This window comes from Myotis lucifugus, unplaced genomic scaffold (genome assembly GCF_000147115.1).
Source record: "Myotis lucifugus unplaced genomic scaffold, Myoluc2.0 scaffold_80, whole genome shotgun sequence".
In the NCBI taxonomy this organism is placed as follows: Eukaryota; Metazoa; Chordata; class Mammalia; order Chiroptera; family Vespertilionidae; genus Myotis; species Myotis lucifugus.
In genome coordinates this window covers 1277315-1297377 of record NW_005871128.1, presented here as the reverse complement: position 1 = coordinate 1297377, position 20063 = coordinate 1277315, and the positions used below count along the sequence as shown (strand labels likewise).

The 20063-nt window shown below is 38.2% G+C and overlaps 1 protein-coding gene across 1 annotated transcript in view; it reads right to left on the bottom strand.

Annotated features, from left to right (window-relative positions):
• The window catches only part of HCRTR2 (hypocretin receptor 2), a gene marked incomplete at its 5' end in the record, with an annotated part of 93102 nt that overhangs the window by 27102 nt on the left and 45937 nt on the right, over nt 1-20063 (bottom strand). Inside the window, one exon of the mRNA XM_006090729.3 lies at nt 2380-2558. Coding sequence (XP_006090791.1) covers nt 2380-2558 — 179 coding nt within the window. The remainder of the gene's footprint in view (nt 1-2379; nt 2559-20063) is intronic.

Here is a 20063-nt window from a genome sequence, read left to right as displayed (position 1 = left end):
GTGGGAGCCCATTGGGGGGCGGACCGGCCGGGGGAGGGGCTGCAGGAGGTTGGCTGGCCAGCCCTGCCCCCTATTGGGGTGGGGGGGTACAATCAGGGGTGGGGCTGGCTGGGGGAGGGGCCGAGGGAGGTTGGCCAGCCGGCCCCACCCTCAGATCAGGCCGGTTCGCTGGCCACAGTGGGCGTCATAGCGACTGGTCGTTCCAGTCGTTCTGGCATTATGGTCGCTGGCTTTTTATATATATAGATTGCACTGCCTTAAAAATCCTGTGTTCTGCCTATTCCACCTTTCCCATCCTTGACAACTTCAGATCTTTTTACTTTCTCCATAATGGCCTTTTTCAAAATGCCATAGTATTGGAATTATACAGAATATAGTTAGTCTCCTTAGACTGTCTTCTTTCATTTAGTAATAAGGATTATCTTTATATTTTCATGGCTTGATAGTTCATTCCTTTTTAGTGCTGAATGACATTCTATTGTCTGGATGTACCACAGTTTATTTATTTATTCATCTACTGAAGGACACCTTGGCTTCCAAGTTTTGATAATTATAAATAAAGCTGCTATACAAATTCGTGTGCAAGTTTTTGCGTGGGCATACGTTTTCAATTCCTTTGGGAAATACCAAGGAGTTCAATTGCTGGATAATTTGGTGAGACTATGTTTAATTGTGCAACAAACCACTAAACCATCTTTCAAAGTGGTTGTACCATTTTGTATTCCCAGCAGCAGCAATGGATAAGAGTTAGTATTACTCCACATTTTCACCAGCATTTGGTGTTGCTAGCGTTCCAGAATTTGTCCATTCTAACAGTTGTGTAGTGATATTTCGTTGTTGTTTTAATTTGCATTTCGCTGATGGACGTATGAAGATGAGCATCTTTACAGATGCTTCTTTGCCATCTGTATAACTTCTTTGGTGTGATGTTCGTTAAGGTCTTTGGCCTATTTTTAATTGGAGTGTTTATTTCCTTATTAATTAGTTTTAAGAGTTCCCTTAATTTTACATAGCAGTACTTTATTATGTTTATCTTTTTGCAAAATTTTTCTCCATCTGTAGCTTGTCTTTTCATTGTCTTTTACAAAGCAGAAGTTTTAAATTTTGAAAAAGTCAGCTTATCAGTTGTTTCTTTCAAATATAATGCTTTTGGTGTTGTATCTAAAAAATCAACATACTGAAGGTCATGTAAGTTTTCTTTTATATTATCTTCTAGGAGTTTTATGGTTTTGTATTTAAATTCAGATCTATGATACATCTTGAACTACTTTTTCTGACGGGTGTAAGGTCTGTATCTACATTAATATTTTTGCTTGGTTTCCTTATGAGAATTTTTTTTTATAATTAGGAGCACATTTTTGTTTTCTCCAAATACTATGATCACCCTCTGGGAGACTGGATGGAGCACGAACTGAGATGGTGGAGGATGGATATGGGTATGAGGTTAGGGAACACAAAGAGAATGGCCCACATTTTACTCACAGCCCAATTGCTAAAGGGCATCCATGTCTTTGAGTATTATGGCTGTGGCCCCTAGCTTAGGAATTTTTTTTGTTAAAGATTTAGAGCTATCAGAATATAATTTAAAATGTACTCTCTGAAAGTATTTGTTCTTATCTTCTTGTAGGACAATTAATCGTGGGAAAGCTGCTTTTACTACTGAACAATAAAGCATCTAATGATGATGATGATGATGATGATGATGATGATGATGACTGATAGTTACTGAGAACATACTAAGTCTTTATAATATCCTCCAGAAGGTAATCACTATGCCAAGTGATTTATATAAATTTATGTAAGTAGACTAACAACAACCATAGACTATAGTTATAATTAAAATTATTATCCTTTTTAAATCAGTGAATCACAAAGAGCTTATGTATCTGGCTTGATAGCATACAGTTGGTGAATGGCAGAACAGATATTCCAAACCTGGTGGTTTTATTCAGAACCTGCACTAAAACCTGTTTACTGTACTGCTTTGATCACATGGTTCCTAATTTCTCAGCATGAAATGCAACCACTTATAAAAACAAATATCTGTCTATTATTTGGACTGGGAGAATTTCAATCATTACTTTGTTCATATTCCTTATTTTATCATCAGAAAATTAGAGGTGAAAGAAGTAAAAAGTTTATGCAGCATCTACTGATTCTGTTGCTTTATTTTAACCCAGAGCTTAACTTGTTTACATAGAAAGTCTCAAGTATTTCTTTCCTTAAGTTTGCTGATTCCTTTGTTTTCCTTATTTGTCAATTCCTTGGGAAAGTATATTACTTTCTTAGCTAACTAGTCAATAGAGCACTATGACTATAATTGAAAGTAATTTTTCCGTAGCTCTGTGTTTGAACCAAAAATGTATCAAAAACAATTACCTGTAAGTAAGGAATCACTTTACAGAGGGAATTTCCAAAGAACCAGGTCTCAGTGATGTCCACAACCAGTGTGGCTGGAAGGCAGGTGATGGTCACGAGCACGTCAGCCAGAGAAAGGTTGACTATGAAGTAGTTGGTCACTGTCCTCATGTGGTGGTTCTTCCACACTGCCACACACACTAATTTGGAAAGAAAAAGGAATAGTAACTATTATGGACTGAATGCTTGTGTCCTCCCAGAATTCATATGTTTACGTCCTAACCCTCAACGTCATGGTATTAGGAGGTGGGCCTTTGGGTGGTGATTACGTCATAAGCATGGAGCCCTCGTGAATGGCATTAGTGTCCTTATCTCTGACTACTTGTAAGGACTCAGCAAAAAGTCTATTGTCTGTAGATTAGGAAGTGGTCGTTCACCAGGCTCGAATGTGCCAACACTTTGATCTTGGATTTCCCAGCCTCTGGAACTGTGAGAAATAAATTTCTATATTTGTAAACCATCCAGATGATGGTATTCTGTTATAGTAGCCCAGAGAGAATAAGACAGTAAACTAAACAAAGAAACAAAATAGATACTCATGAGGAAACACTGTCAAGCTAATTAATATTCTTATAAAGTCCACAAATAAATATTGCAAAGGAAAGATAATTTAAGGTTGTGCTGAATTTCATTGAATTCATCAATCTGTGTGAATGCTGAATATATACTTAAAATCAATTCACTTGCCTTGAAAGACAATTCTCAACGGATCAAAGAGCTGTGTTAACTTTTACTTCATGTTGAATTATGATTCCCAGAAGTTATAGAACAACCTTTGACTTTTTTTGATGTTCCCTCAGTGCTCAACATGTAGTAGATATTCAAGGAATATTTAATGAATTGAGTTGAATTAGGAGCTAGCTATTTCCAGTGAACTGCCGTGTTTGCCTCATCCGTGACGTTTACCCTTATCTGATCTCAAACGCTGTGTCTGGAACTTCAATAGATAAAGAGGCTTCAAAGACAAAAGTCAACAATTATTTAGCTCCTGTTATTGCCAAACACTGAGTGAGATGGTTTGTATGCTGAGGTCATTGAATTTGGATAACAATCCCAAAGAGAGGACATCATGACCAACATGAGGTAATTGAGACACAGGGAATTCATGGAACTTGTCTAAGGACAAATGGCTCATAAAGCAGAAGAACTGGAATTAAACACCAAGCGAAGAGCTGACCTTTCACCACACTGGTCACCTTCTTTGGGGAAAATGAAGGAGTTATAACAAAGTCCATATAAATTCTCGAAATGCAATCCTTCTTTCTATTACTCTTCATGGCCTCTAAACATCACCTTAACTCAAACATACTTTTCAGGCTTTCACAGCTGAGCCTGCCTCATTGCCTTTCAGTGTACACTTATGTTTAAGAGCTGCGCTATCTCACCGACTTGCTCTTTGTGGGAGGAACAACCAGTCCTTGATCCTCTGCCCTCCCTCTGTCTGTATATCCAACAGTTACATAATCACCGACTTCAGAATTATATAGTTGCAAGCACTGCTACCACATTTATTGATGGTTTGTTTCACGGAAAGTAACTGTGAATTTGCCTGGGGTATCATTAACCTGCCAGAACTGTCTCCGATGCACCCAAATGATGCAGTGATTAGTAACCTTATACAGGGAAGAAACAAAAGCACATTTTGTTAAATTTAAGGCACTGAGCGATGATTTCTTTTTGACAATTATGTATCATTTATTAAGAGTGTCATATACTGAAAAATGCTTTCACTAGCTCCTGAAGCTGAAATTAGCCTTCAGTCACCAACAGATGCTAATTTAATAGGGTTACTTTTCCCAGGGTTTAATTTTGCAAAAAAACTTCACATCTTTATCTAACTCCATCACCCTAGGACCCACAAACTCAGGTGAGCTTCATTAGGGTGAACTGTAGTTTTTTATTATCTGAAAATGATGCTGTAGAATTATTTTTCTCAGAAACACTTGAATCTCTCTCTCTCTCCCTCTCACACTCCCTCTCTCTCTCTCTTGCACAAACCCATCCTAGCATGGACTAACACATTATCAAGCCTTGTTATAAGGAAATTGTCAAAAGCATCATGCCACTGATACTTGGTTAATAAATGGTCCAAGTGGTATAATTTTAAATCGACCAAAAACAAAAAAAAACAACACAAAAAACCCCAAACCCCACAATATTTTAAAAGAAAGCAGTTCTAGTTTTTTTCTTTTATTTTTTATTGTTTAAAGTATTAAATACGTCTCCTTTTCCCCTGATTGACCCCCCCCCAGTTCTCTTAATTCTCCATATTTTGGAGGAGAGAAATAGCAGTGATGGAAAGAAAGTGTTAATGCATTCTGTTTAACCAATATAAAAGCAAGTTTTTTTTCCCAACCAACACTTTTATATTACTTTCTATTGCCATGCACTCTTCTAAGCAGTTTAAGTTACTAACTAGTTTAAACCTCATAAAAACACTATGAAGTGATGACTATTAATATTCATATTTAACTGAGGCTAGAGAAGTTCTGAAACCTACCTAAGGACATCTAGCTATAAGTGCTAGAGATTAGGTTTAACTCGTATCTGCCATGCTATGCCATTATACGATGCCCTCTATTGAAGCAGAAGATGAAAAGGAAGTGGCCAACATCTATTTGACAAGACTTCAACAGAGACCATTCAATATAACTTGCCATTTGATGCATAAGTCACCTCAGTTATCTGCCTGATCTATCTGGCTTGAACATTTTTAATAGTGGGAAACTGGTTTTTTTTCTATGTCATAACTCTACTAGTTTCCTAGGGCTGCCAGAACAGAGTACAATAATTGGGGTCTCTTAAAACAACAGAAGTGTATTGTCTCACAGCTCTGGAGGCTAGAAGCCCCAAATCAAGGAGTCAACGGGGCATGCTCCCTCTGAAACCTGCAGAGAAATGCTTGGACTGTCTCCTAGCCTCTGGTTGTTTGCTGGCAAGCTTTGGCATTGCTTGGCATGCGGCTGCATAACCCCGATCTCTCCTTCACCATCACATGGCATTCTTCTGTGTCTCCACCTTCACATGGCTGTCTGCTTATCAGGACACCAGTCCTATTGGATTAGGGACCCACTCCACTCCAGTAGGATTTCATCTGAACTAATTTCATCTGCAGTGACTCTACTTCCAAATAAGGGGCCACTGCTCTAGAGTAAGTTTGCAACTCATCAGGTCAGGGCCACTGCCCTGCTGGGCTAGGAGAACAGAGCACCAAGCCTCAGAGAATTATTCCTAAACCTTAAAACTCATGAGTACATTTACCCATTTCTCTGCCTTAAAGGGAGAGAAAAGCCCACTAGCTGAAGAAAGCATTTATATTCTTCATTCCTCTTTGAGTAAACTCTGACAACTGACATAATGTAGTTGAATGGCAATTATTCTCTTGGCTCACAACTCTCCATACACTACATTCTGATGAGCTTTGGTAGGTCCCAAGACATGAACTTGGCATTACTTTTAAAACCAGTTTTCTGAATGATCATGATCCATCAATATTCCAGTCCATTTGTAGTGAGTTTGAACTGAAAAGGCTGCCCTCATTAACCATGAACAAAAGAGGAATAGTTGAGAACACAGGGATGACAGGCCATTGTTGAAGGCAAGAATGCAGTCAATGACACTCCAGCTCTAGCACAGACTTTATTACAGTAGAGATTTTTTGAGATGCAGAGGTGCCAAGAAGATAAAAATCTGTTTATTCCCCCCTCTCTTGCCCTTCTGTAAGGTTACCTTCTCTCCTTCTGTAAGAATCTGGTTGTATATATATATCACCCATCTTTTCTCCAAGACTAACAGAGGGAAAGGTTGCTCAAGATGTATGGGAGTATCTGCAGCTTGTGATGCAAAGAGGGATTTTAAATATTATATATATATATACAGTCATTAGATATAGCCTTAATCATTGTATGGGTCAAAGGTCTAACTGACTTGCAAATAGTAAAAGGAAATATTAGTTTAAAAACACCGTTGCCATTTTATTCTGCACTTATAATAAACTGTTTCCTTGTAGTTTAATATCTATCAGACCCGGATATGGAAAATGTTTCTCTCTCAAATTGACATTTGTACTTGGAAAAATTTAAACTCACACTATGTAAGGTGACATACTGTCAATCTGTTGATGATACGACAATTAAAAACATGTAAACTTCAGAAGTGAGATTGCAACTCTTATTAAACATACACATATGTCTTGAAATGTCAAATAATAATCGATTTTGTGATATCAAGAGGTAATTAAGCGTGGTATAGTGTGTGTTACTGAGCATCTTGGAAAGATCTGTATTAAGTATATCAATTTTATTTTAAGCATTTTCAAATTTATTTAATATTGTGACATTAAAACAAGGTTTAGATGCTATACTAAGTGAAATAAGCCAGACACAAAAGGGTGATGATTGTTTAGTTCTACTTATGTTATGCACTGAGTCAAATTCATTACTATAGAAAGAAGAACGGTGGTTGCCAGGTGCTGGGAGGAAGAGGGGTTAAGGTATTATTGTTTAAGGTGACCAAAGGTCCAGTTTTACAAGATGGAAAAAGTTCTGGAAATGTATAGTGGGGATGGTTGTCCAACAATTTGAATGTACTTAGTATCGTGGAACTGTACCATTAGAAATAGTGAAAGTGCAAATTTTCAGTTATGTATAATTTATCAAAATTTAAAAATCCACTTCAATTAAAAAGGATGCTATAAAATTAAAAAGAAAATTTTGAATTATAATGATGTCTCTCAATAATCTTAAACACAGAATGGAAATGCCAAGGAGCAATCTTAATTACTCATTTTATGAATTTTTAAAATTCACAAACAGCTAAAAGAGTTAATGAAAACACAACATTTCAAAAATACTGTAGTTCCACAATATTAATGGCAGTGTTAAAAAAGTAACTGCAAAAAAAGTAACTGCATGATTTTTATATATAATTTTAATTATTTGTAGGTTATGATATAATTTAGATATGCTAATAAAAGATTGTCCAGTTTCTCGGGTTTTTAAAACTTAACCTATAAATACATGCATATAGATATGTAAGATAAGTCCTTGATTGTTATTTGTTATATTACATACATATAAAATGATAAATAAACCTGTCAGGAAATATCTTTAGAAAAATACTGTAGTTCCACACTTTGCCACACCGTGTCAGTGAAAGCCTTTGAAACTGCTTACTTTGTCACTTCAGGGATGAGTTCTAAACAGCAAGTAAATTGTAATATTCTTTATAATGAGGAAATGAATATATTTTTTCCAAGTGAGATTTTTTTAGACCAAAAATAAATTTTTACAAAGGATAAAATGGGCACCATCTTCTCAAGTAAATACAAATGAATGAGGTAAGGTGAAATAAAACAGTTTTCCTTACTGAAAAATAACAAATAAAGCAATTGAATACACATGGAAAATAGCCTAAACTTCATTCCCACAAGAAAGCAGGTAGACAAAAAGTCATCCAGAAACACTACTGAATGTAGACTTTAGAAACGGGGTAGTTGACTTGGAGTCCTAAAAACGTATTACAAACTCTGCATGAAATCCTAAGATTCCCCCCCCCTTTTCTCACTCTCTTTGCACCCCACACTGTGGCACTGGCCCTCCTTCCTAATTTTAGTATTGTATCCTTCTCTTCCTGGGCCAATATGCCTTTCTCCACCTCCACACCTTGGCAAAGCTATCTATAAATCTCTCTGTCTGCACTCAGAAGAACAGCAGGCAAATGTGCCACTTCTCTTTTTTTGTTTGTTTTCCAAAGTCTGACAGATGGGCTACTGCCAATAATCACATCTGTAGAGTGAAATATGCCACCCAAAAGGTTATCTAATAGCAACAGAAAGCAAACTTTGGAAAAGTGATTATAAATGCATACACAACAATATGTCTAAAATGCATTTCAGTTTTTGTTTCCCCGAGAAAATATGAAAGTCTATAATTTGACAAATATGTTTTCATCGGCACCTGCTCATTATGTTAATGTGGGTGGGAAATCGCATGGAGACTAGCTGATGTCACTGTGGTGTTGATATCAGCGAGGCAGTGTGGGGAATAATTAAGACACCACAATTAACAATTCATCTGGGAAGGGATTTAGGAAAACAGTCTCTTCACACACACAGATGGGCAGGGAGACACTGTGCATAGAAGAATGTTATAAAACGGAAACACAGAGGAGATAATTTATGGAAATCAAATCCAAATTTTTTTTTCAGAGAGGAAAAACACAGTGGGGAAAGTGGAAAACTAGGGGTGACTCTTCACCTGTCTGTGAGTGGCATGATTCCTCCCAGGGAGGGGCTCAACCTCCTTGGCACCGAGGCTTCTGTACAGGAAGGAGCTGTCAAAGACCAAAACGGTGCTGTTATTAATAGGTATTCCTAGTTAAGGCGGGTCTGCGGAGAAGTTTAGGGGAGTGCAAGGCCCCGGGGTCTTAGAATCTGCAGTTCTACTGATGGCTCCATCTAGTAGCTGTAATGTCACTGCAGTAGGATTTATTTACAGAGGCATTTCCTGTTTCCCTTTTCTTTTATTCTTTACAGGTAAGTCACTACAAGTACTTGTTCCCAGTGCAGCCTCTCAGAGCTGCATCTGGGTCTCTCCCCGTCCTCAGAGCCGCTCAGAGACATATGGTCAGTCCTCATCCTTGGCCCCTTTGTACCAATTAACAAAATGCAGCCTATCCTATGACATTTGACTTCTGTTTTTCTTCCTGTTGGATGGTTGCCTGCACGCATACCGACCTGGGCTGGGGATCAAACCTCCAACCGTGGTACGTGCCCTTGACGGGGAATTGAACCTGTGACCTTCGGTGTGTGGGGCCCACATTCTAACCACTGAGCAACACTGGTCAGGACACAATGTACTTATTTTTGTTCTTCCTTAAGGAAATGCATTACCTCTCTCACCTCTTACCTTTCTTCTTCTATGCGCTCTTTTCTCTATTATTTACTCTCACAACTTCAATTCTTATCTCTAGGAGACTAATTTCCAAATGGTAAGTCTGTATTGTGTTCTCCCTCTCCATATCAAAATTTCTAACTACATGTTTTTTTTTAAGCTTCTAGAGGTTCAATCTTTATTTCACACTCAACTCATGAATCATGAAATGTATTTATACCATGTTAACCCACTTGGGCATTGCCCTGCAGGTTATGAAGAATCACTGAAGGCTTTTAAGCAAGGGAGTTACAAGATCCTAATTTTATTTTTCAAAGATGACTTATGGGGGAATGTGAATATTATACATACTCTTGAACTGGAAACAGGGGGGTGGATTTTTAGAATGTTTTATAACTCCAAGGAAATAAGGTGCTGACAAAAGAAAGGCGGAAAATGAATGAATTCAAGAAATAATAATGAGGTTGCAATATGAGGCCTCAGTGAGGAATTACATGTGAGGGTAAGGGGAAATGAAGAACTGAGGATGGTTACCAGGTATATTGCTTGGCATTTGGGGAGAAGATCATGTTGCTTCCTGACCTATGGAGCAAAGGAGAATGAGGTGGCTTCCTTTGTAAAAAGGTAGAAGATGAGGAATTCCATTTTGTATACATGAGTTTGAAACACTTGTGATTTATCCTACTGTCAGTATCAATTTGGCATTTGGATTCATGGATCTATATTTAGGAGATACATTTCAGATATAGATAAATATTGGGGGTTCATCAGAATAAAGATAGTAATTAAAGCCAGTTTAGTGGATAAGAGTAGAGTTTCAGTAAGAAGAGAAAAATTTATATTTATAGAACTCTGCAATTTCAGTCACACATATTCTTAGTTGGCAAATATTCAAGAAGGGCTAATTTTTCCCTGAAGTACTAAATATTATAGTACTGAAGGGTACATTGGTTTTATGATTACAAAGTGTTGGCATTTCTTGCAATGGTAGATAACCTTGCTGCAGAGCAAACCTCCCACCTAAAACAACCAGAAGTGCCACACAGCTCTTCAGGGCATTGGAAAGCTGCCAAGGCAGTGAGGACTTGAGAGTCAATATCCTGGGGAAATGGACAGCCAGCACCCCTTCTCTTCTCAAAGCTGTTGGCAATTTGCAAGCAACAGCTAAGGACCGAGAAGGAAAAGCAACAGGAACGGAGTAGCCGAGTTGGAACTTGAGTAGTCTTGCTGAACAGAGGTAACACTGGAGATAAGTCAGCAACCTTGGCCTTCTGCTAACTCTAGTAGTAATAAACCTGAAGGAGACAAGGTCTCCTAAAGAATGTAACCTGGCTTCGAATGCCTTCATTTACTGACTGGATTGAGGTTTTTCTGCCCCAAAACTATCTGCCAAGGCAAAGGCAAATTGTCTATGGAAGAAGATAACTATCAAGAGCATGAAATGATTTCTACAAATTTTCATACAAAATGTCACTCATTTAATAAAAAATCATCAGGCATGCAAGATGGCAATAGCACATGACAAAAAGTCTATATAAAAAAAGAAGAAGAAAGCTTTCTGAAATTTTTTAAATAATTAGACTAAGTTCAAGTATTTGCATAATATTATGTAAAATATTAATAAGAATTGGAAAAATGTTCAAAGGGAAATTGTAGAACTTAAAAATATTTTAACTAGAAACAGCAGACAGACTTTTTTTTAAATTAAATCTTTATTGTTCAGATTATTACATTGGTTCCTCTTTTTCCCCACCATAACTCCCCTCCACCCAGTTCCCACCCCACCCTCCCACTGTCCTCATCCATAGGTGCACGATTATTGTCCAATCTCTTCCCGCACCCCCCACACCCCTTACCCCCCCCCAAGAATAGTCAGTCCATTCCCTTTCTATGTCCCTGATTTTATTACAATCACCAGTTCATACTGTTCATCAGATTATTTATTCACTTGATTTTTAGATTCACTTGTTTATAGATGTGTATTTGTTGTTCATAATTTGTATCTTTACCTTTTTCTTGTTCTTCCTCTTCTTAAAGGATACCTTTCAGCATTTCATATAATACTGGTTTGGTGGTGATGAACCCCTTTAGCTTTTTCTTATCTGTGAAGCTCTTTATCTGACCTTCACTTCTGAATGATAGCTTTGCTGGGTAAAGTAATCTTGGTTGTAGGTTCTTGATATTCACCACTTTGAATATTTCTTGCCACTCCCTTCTGGCCTGCAAAGTTTCTGTTGAGAAATCAGCTGACAGTCGTATGGGTACTCCCTTGTAGATAACTGATTTTCTTTCTCTTGCTGCTTTTAGGATTCTCTTTGTCTTTTGTTCTTGGCATTTTAATTATGATGTGTCTTGGTATGGTCCTCTTTGGATTCCTTTTGTTTGGGGTTCTATGTGCTTCCTGGACTTGGAAGTCTATTTCTTTCACCAAGTAGGGGAAGTTTTCTGTCATTATTTCTTCAAACAGGTTTTCAATATCTTGCTCTCTCTCTTCTTCTGGCACCCCTATAATTCTGATGTTGGTACGCTTGAAGCTGTCCCAGAGGCTCCTTACACTATCTTCGTATTTTTGGATTCTTTTTTCATTTTGCTTTTCTGGTTGGGTGATTTTTGCTTCTTCGTATTTCAAATCTTTGACTTGATTCTTGCGATCCTCTGGTCTGCTGTTGGGAGTCTGTATAATATTCTTTATTTCAGTCGGTGTATGCTTAATTTCTAGTTGGTTCTTTATCACAACATCGAGGGTCTCACTAGATTTCTTGAAGATCTCACTACGTTTATCGGCGGTCTCACCAGTCTTTTTGAGGGCCTTACTAAATTTATCGGCGGCTTCTAGACAGTTCTTTAAAGACCTTAAAAGTGTGGTTTTGAACTCTATATCCAGCAGTTTGCTTTCCTCCATTTTTGTCATTTGTGTCCTGTTTCTTTGTGTCGGCATTTTTTATGCTTCGCTGTGTCAATAGAGTGCCTTTCTGTGCTAAGTGTCCCAATTACCTGAGGTAGACACTCTTGGTGCTCTCCCTTGTGGGCTGTGTGCACAGTCTTGTTGTAGTTAAGCCTTGATTGTAGTATGTAAAGCTGGGAGGATTTGACCTCCAGGCCAATTGGCTGTGAGAATCAGCTGTGTCTGCAGTGGGAGAACTTCTGTGCTGGAGACACCCCTCTGGGGCTAGACTTGCTTCGATGGGGCTTTGTTGCTCACTGAGTCTGCCCCCTGAGTGTGTCTTTTATGGCTCCACGGAGCTGCAAACTGGATGGTCCCACTCTGACCTCTGGGCTTCCTGGCTCCTGGATCTCTAAGGAGGTGCTAATCTAGCCTTTGCCTGAGGCTATCCAGCAAAAGCCTCCCTGCAGGGGTTGGGCAGGGCAGGTCCCACAGGATCAACAGGGTGGGGCTAGCAGTTACGGCTGCTCTCAGTCTTGCCCTCAGAGGCTCTGCTTCTCAGTGTCCCAGTAATCGCTGCAAGCCCCTCGGAGAGAAAGCTGCCCTTGGGTTCTGACCGATGCCAGACAGTCCCGCTTCTCCCGTATGAGTCTGGGTCCCTAGAGACTCCCCCGGAACTGGAGCTCAGAGCCTGAGACTCCCTCCCGATTGAAAACGACAACCGCGCCTTCAGCCGCCAGCCGGCTCCGCATGCACTCCACACCTTAGTATTTTACTTCCGCACTGCACCTCCTCTGAGTCTCGGTATGCTTTTCTCTTTCTTCTAGTTGTAGAATTTCCACTCAGCCAGCCTTCCTGTGGTTCTGGATGATGTCCTTTCCGTCTTTTAGTTGTATTTTTGAAGTGGTTGTTCGAAGCAGCTAACTCCTGTGTTTACCTATGCCGCCATCTTGGTTCTCAGCAGAAACAGCAGACAGACTTAACAGCAATAAAGCCACCTAATAAAACTAACTAATCAAAAATATTTAAAATAAAAATATATGCCACAGAGTGAGAGAAGATAGTTCCAATGTATTTATTTTTAAAAGGTCAATTTGCATAATTGTCTCGTAGTTAATGGGTTTTATTGTTGCTGCTACTGTTCTTGTTTCTTTTAATATACTTTTTATTGAAGTATCACATGTAGAAAAGTATAAAAACCATAAATATATCACTAGACAAATTATACAGACACTTGTTTGTAGACCAAGAAATAAAATATTATTAGAATACTCACCATTATGTTTGTGAGATCATCCATGTTGTATGTGTAGATACAGTTCTATAATTTTCATTGCTGTACAGTATTTCGATATAGATTAGATTACCATTTATCTACTATTGATGGACATTTTGGTTGGTTCTAATTCAGGACTGTTGTAAGCAAGGCTGTTATTAACATTCTTCTATATGCCTTTGACAGATATACTAGTATGTGTAGGTCTCTGTTAGTTGTATATCTTAGACTGAAATTGCTATCATAGACTGTGTATATGACCACCATTATGATATAATTGCCAAAGAGTTCCAAAACACTGTTGCAGTGCCAGTTTGTACCCTCATAAACAAAGGTGAGTGTCTCCGTCACTCTGTATGTTGGTCAACACCGGTCTCTTTTCATGTTAGATTCAAGTTTAACATTCTTATTTTTATTGGCTACTTGGAAATGGAAGAGCCCATTACTCTCCAGGGCTTTGTTATTTTAAAGAATTCTTATTCAAATTTTTATAGGGCAATTTGATGGCTATTGTAGATACAATTTATTTTAAAATTAACATGATGGTTCCTTGATTTAAATCTGAACTTGTTTTAAAACTTGGTATTAAATCTGGACTTGTTTTAAACTTGGTATCCCTCAAATTGTTCTAGCCATTTCTCTCCCCTCTTCCTATAGTACTTTGTCAACTTTTATTTTTTTTACCATCTAATATAGTTTATCTTTCCTAAAATTGTGTCATCTTAAAGAACCTATATTTTACTTTTTATTTTCTAAAGGCAGGGCCTCTATTCTGAATATAGTAAGTGTCCAATAAATGGTTACTGAGTGATTTGTTGATTGCATAAAATTTGCATAATTCAGATTTTGTTTTTTACATTAGAGAATTTATCCTGATTATTTAATCCTGGAGAGAAAAAAAGAATTCAATATATGTAAATCAGAGTACTTTCTTCCACTGTGGTACTTCATGTCATTCTGCTCACACACATCCCTGATAGAGTTAGTGTCTGAGAGTGTCTTGAATGAAGACTGAAAACAACCGAATGACCTTTTAGATAATAGAATGGACCACATTAAATGTGTTTGCACCTCAGTTAAAGACTGAAGGAAAACCTTTCTGCTAGGGCATAGGTACATTATAATTAGGAAAACTCCAATCTCTGCTACAAACCATATTGATTTCTATTTTATAGCAATTTATATTTAACTAGAGGCCTGGTGCATGAATTTGTGCACAGGTGGAGTCCGGCCACCTGCCCAGATGGGGCAGAGGGGGTTGGGGGGACACGGGAGGTTGGCTGGCTGGCCCCACCCCTGATTGGAATTTGGGGGGGCCTATTAAGGGGCCATCAGGGTGGGCCAGCCTGGGGGGAAGGACTACAGGAGGTTGGAGGGGCCAATCGGGGCCCTGATCGGGCCAGTTGGCCGCCGCAGTGCATGTCATAGTGACTGGTAGCTCTGGTCACTTGGCTTTTATATATATAGATGAACATAAGTGAATCTGCTACATGCTTAACTTTACTAAAAAATGTTAAATCATATTTCACTTATTAACTCTGACCTTAGTTACAATAACTGAATAAGTGGAAGGAAAGACTATTTATATCTTCTCCCACTATTACTAATTTTAGACTTGTCCAGGACTATGACTCAAATAAATTTTGGTAATACTGTATAATAATCCTTTATTTAAAAAGTATCTAATTAATTTCTAAAAATGCACCTTTGTCTATAAAATATATCTCACTTTTCTTAGATCACAAAACATTAAATTCTTTAACTCACTGCTAAAAAGTATGGAATGGCATAAAATATTGTTTCCTGAAAGGAATTTAAAAGAAGGCCTGGTTCTTAAATGATCAAGCTATTTGTATTATAAATTTCTCTTCAAACAAAAATAAATTTTATGGAGGTAAAAATCATATATTTTGGAGTTTAAAAACCTAACTAAAATTCCAGCTTCAACATCCTTTAACCTTGGGAAAGTTACTTAACCTCTCCGTGTGTCAGATTTGCCATGTATCAGGTTGAGATACCTGTCTGTACCTGTCTCCTAGAACTGTCTTAATGAACATAATAGTACTTGGTATAGAGCTTACAACATGAATCAGCTAAAAAAATTATACTTTTAGCAGAGTAAAACTTAATAAAATTCTCTGTCATCCAACAACAAAACTATAATACTGGCTATTTAAAAAATTTCACTGAAGATTCTGATCTTTATTCCATACTTACAATTTGACTCGTAATCAGTGATGGATAAACATACCATAGTTTTTGAGCTCCCATTGAGTAAGGTAAGATAACATCCTTTTGGACATCATGTCAGAGAAAGTGAGATTTTTAAAATTTCAACTCAAGGCAAGGAGAAAAAACAAAAAATGAACGTACACCTGGCTCTTCTGTGCAACAAGAGCAATGGCATAAATGGCTGCAGCTGTTCAAAATCCACACCCCACGGCTTCAGTGAGAACTCCCAAGGAAATAGGCATTGCGCAGTGCATTTTAATAAGTGAATATGTAAAGATTGTATTAATTAATTGCCCAGTGGACTAAGTAATATTCATACCCCAGTGAATGGGTATGAAAGTGAATTGCATGCAAATGAATGTAAATAGCTGCACATGGACAAAGAGGGGATGTTTTTTGAAGCAACTATTAGTATTGTTAAGCTTTTAATTATATGCTGAGGCCAAATGTTTCTGTTAGAATAGATCTTGGAAATAAAAAAAGGACATAATTTGATATACCAAATTGTGTTCAGGAAAATGGGCTAGGACGCATCTGTTCTGGGGAAGATGTTGGACAATTAACAGAGATGAAGAAATTAATCACAGCAGGAGGGGCAGGGTGGAGGTGAGAAGATTATGAGTTTCATTGTAGACATTTAAATTTGATGTGCCTAAGCAATTTATATCAGGAAATATTCTGTGGTGTACTGAAATGTAGAGCAACAACAAAATGTATGATTAAAGATAGATACGTGCCTAGAATGATGGAACATTTATTAAAGGGATGGCTTGTCAATATAGACTATGTTGGCTTGTTTTTAGGTTGGCATTTCACCAGCTAATAATTTTGCAAGCCTTGACAATTTTTCCCTTTAATAGCCAAGTTCCTTGCTTTTCCTTTCATATTTTTTGGTTAAATAACATTTTTTAATAATTGAGCCTGCCATACTAGAGTCATACATTTCTACTTTGAAGTTACACAAAATAGACAATTGTTGTTTTTTACAAATTTTTGCTTCCTTTCCTTAAAAAATGCAAATATCATAGTTTAAATTAGAAATCAACAACCCTGGCACTTTTAGTTGTTAAAGTGGGTGTTCCTTTTCATTCTGTTCTCCATTATAACATAAAATATGATCCATTATATAATGTTATATAGATATTTCATTTTGGTTCTCTTCTTAAAAGAGAGTATTTGCTCCATGCATGTCTAACTTTGCTCCAGCAACTTAAAAATTAATAAAAATGAATATTAAAATTTTTGCTGGTCAAAGATTAAGAAGTACCCCTAATAGAATATCCAAGTCCATGTCTAGTATTAAAAAACTAGCGACCCGGTGCACAGCCTGGCCTGCACCCTCTCTCAATCTGGAACCCCTCGGGGGATGTTGGACTGCTGGTTTTGGTCTGATCCCCTCAGGCCAGGCTGAGGGACCCCACCGGTGCACAAATCCATGCACACGCCGGTTTCAGCCCAATCCCCGCAGACCAGGCCAAGGGACCCCACTGGTGCATGAATCCATGCACTGGGCCTCTAGTATGCATATAAGATCTTTGGTTAATCTATTTCTGCCCTCCTCCATCCCCCTTTCCCTCTGAGATTCATCAGTTTGTTCCATGTTTCCATGCCTATGCATTGAGTGTCTGCCCCCTGGTGGTCAGTGCACATCATAGCTACTGGTCAAAGGGTAGAATAGTTGAACGGTCAGTTAGGCTTTTATATATATACTAGAGGCCCAGTGCATGAAATTCATGTGGGGGGGGGGGTCCCTCAGCCCGGCCTGCACCCTTTCCAATCTGGGACCCCTCAGGGGATGTCTGACTGCCGGTTTAGGCCCCATCCCGCTAAACCAGCAGTCGGACATCCTTATTGCAATCCAGGAATGCTGGCTCCTAACCACTTGCCTGCCTACCAGCTTGATCGCCGTCCAACCGCTCCCCTGCTGGCCTGATGGCCCCCAACTACCCTCCCCTGCTGGACTCATGGCCCCCAACTGCCCTCCCCTGCTGGCCTGATTGCCCCTAACTGCCTCTGCCTCGGCCCCCACCACCATGGCTTTGTCTGGAAGGAAGTCAGATGGTAGGAAGATGTCTGATCTCCTGGTCTAATTAGCATATTACCCTTTTATTAGTATAGATATAGATAAGAAATTGTATCTATAAACTTTATGCACTTTTGCTTAGATACTGAAATGTGTGTATAATTAGGATATTGATTGGAATATGATTTTGAGGGGGAAAAAGTGTCTTTTTCTTGGAGCTTACTCATACTACATCTCTGAATGACACCTTAGTTTGAGAGTGGTATGGGAAAGAGCCCTAGAACATAAAGGTTATGGGAAGCAGCAATTAGCTGGGCTAATTATGGAAAACATTAAATTACCTAATTTTTCTCACTGAGTCACAGCTCTCAATAAGGAATTTTATACAGAGATGAAGTAAATTCTCTGTCACTCCAGACATATATGCAGAATTTAGAGAAAAGGGTGAATGGGTGGTTCTGAAGACAGGAAAGTACTACACATGTTTCAACATATGAGTGTTCATTTTGTGTGAAACAAAAAACTATATACAGTGGTTTGGATTTTAAAAATCTGCTTTCAAGTATCCATGTATCCATTCATACAAAGTTGGAATTTATATAGTAACTAAAATATGCTATTATGCTATGCATCACCATGCTAGGTGATGGTGAAAAATGTGCTGATGCTATCTTTTCAATAATTCTGCCTCCACATCATTGCATATATATTCAGAAAAAAATAATGTCTTTTCTATAACTCATTATTCTGTTAATTCATATCATACATTTTAAAATTTACTTCCATTCATTTAAATGAATTTCATTTAAATTCATGCATAAATTCAACTTTTCTTTAATTCATATTATACATTTTGAAGAAATTCTCGAAGTTTCTGGATTACGGAATAACTGTTATTGGTCTATGAACTATATATTTTGAGTAAGGTGGCTCTAAGGACCCTGTCATCTCAAGCACTTTCTTGTTGCTTTGTTAGTATTACTAGAGATATTAGTGTAAATAGCACCCATAAAAACAAACCATTATTAAATTTATGGTCACTGGTCAAATAATTGTAGTTTATTATATCTAGACTAGAGGTACACAAAATTCATGCATGGGTAGGGTCCCTAGGCCTGGCCTGCAATCGGGGCCGATTTTCCCTGGCTGCTGGCAGCTGGCCCCGCCCCCTGCCACCACTGCTGCAGGTCACCCTCTGTGTGTGGGATGACTGGCAGGGCGATCAGGGCCTTGGCTCCGCCCATATCAGCCATCAACCACCCCTGGTTCCTGGTTCCCCATTGGGCTATCAGAGCCTGCCGGCTGGGGGGAAGAACTGAGTGGTTGGCCAGCAGGTCCCAACTAGGTGATCAGGGCCTGTGGGCTGGGGGCAGCTCCTGCGTTGAGCATCTGCCCCCTGGTGGTCAGTGCGTGTCATAGCCAACCAGTCGTTCTGCTGTCTGGTTGATTTGCATATTACACTTTTATATAGAGAGATATATACTACAGAATTTATAAAGGAAATGGAAGCCCTTAGAAATGTTTCAGTTGTTATGATATTAAAGAAAGTCATTTTAGAAAAAAGATAAAAACATTGAATTAAACAATCTACAAAGATTTAAGAATACAAATAAACTTATTGTTTTAGAAAGTTGCTTCCACTTGATCCAGCAAGTTGAATGAGACCTCAACAGACATATGAAATATAGACGAGATTTCAGGAGCTATCTGTTTGATTGCTGCAAACAATTGAGACCTGTTATTGGGAAAAATTTTTGGTTCACTTAGAATGTCTATCAACATTACAACTAGTAGTTTCCTAAAGAAATCATGTGGCTCCAATGAGAAAAAAATGAATACTATGGCCCTGACTTCTCAATAGTTACAGGCTGTAAGATACAGAAAGTCTTATATTTCAATCTACATTTCAAGTTAAAGATGCTATGAAACAGTGTCATAAACTGAATTCATGTGTTCAGGGTGTCCAAATCCTACAATGTCACATGTGAAACTTTTGCATTTTGATTTCGCTTACTAAACTTTCTTCTTCCCAAATTGGAAGTTAACATTATTTGTTCTCCAGGTTTTAACTTCCTTTTTTAAATTTCTACATACAAGTTGCAAACCTTTTTCTTCCCATTCTGGTTGACTTATTTTCCCCTGGCCCTATCATTATTCATGTTATGATATAAGTCCACATATTCTTTCTGCTGTGATTCTGTTATTCATCACTGTCCTGGTAATCCTCTTACTACTTCATCCATGACTTCTGCATTTGTTCTGAGTCTTAACTGTCTCCTCCCTTACTGTCTGTTTTCACCAAAGTGCCTTCGGCCCAAACAAACTCACCTACCGAAT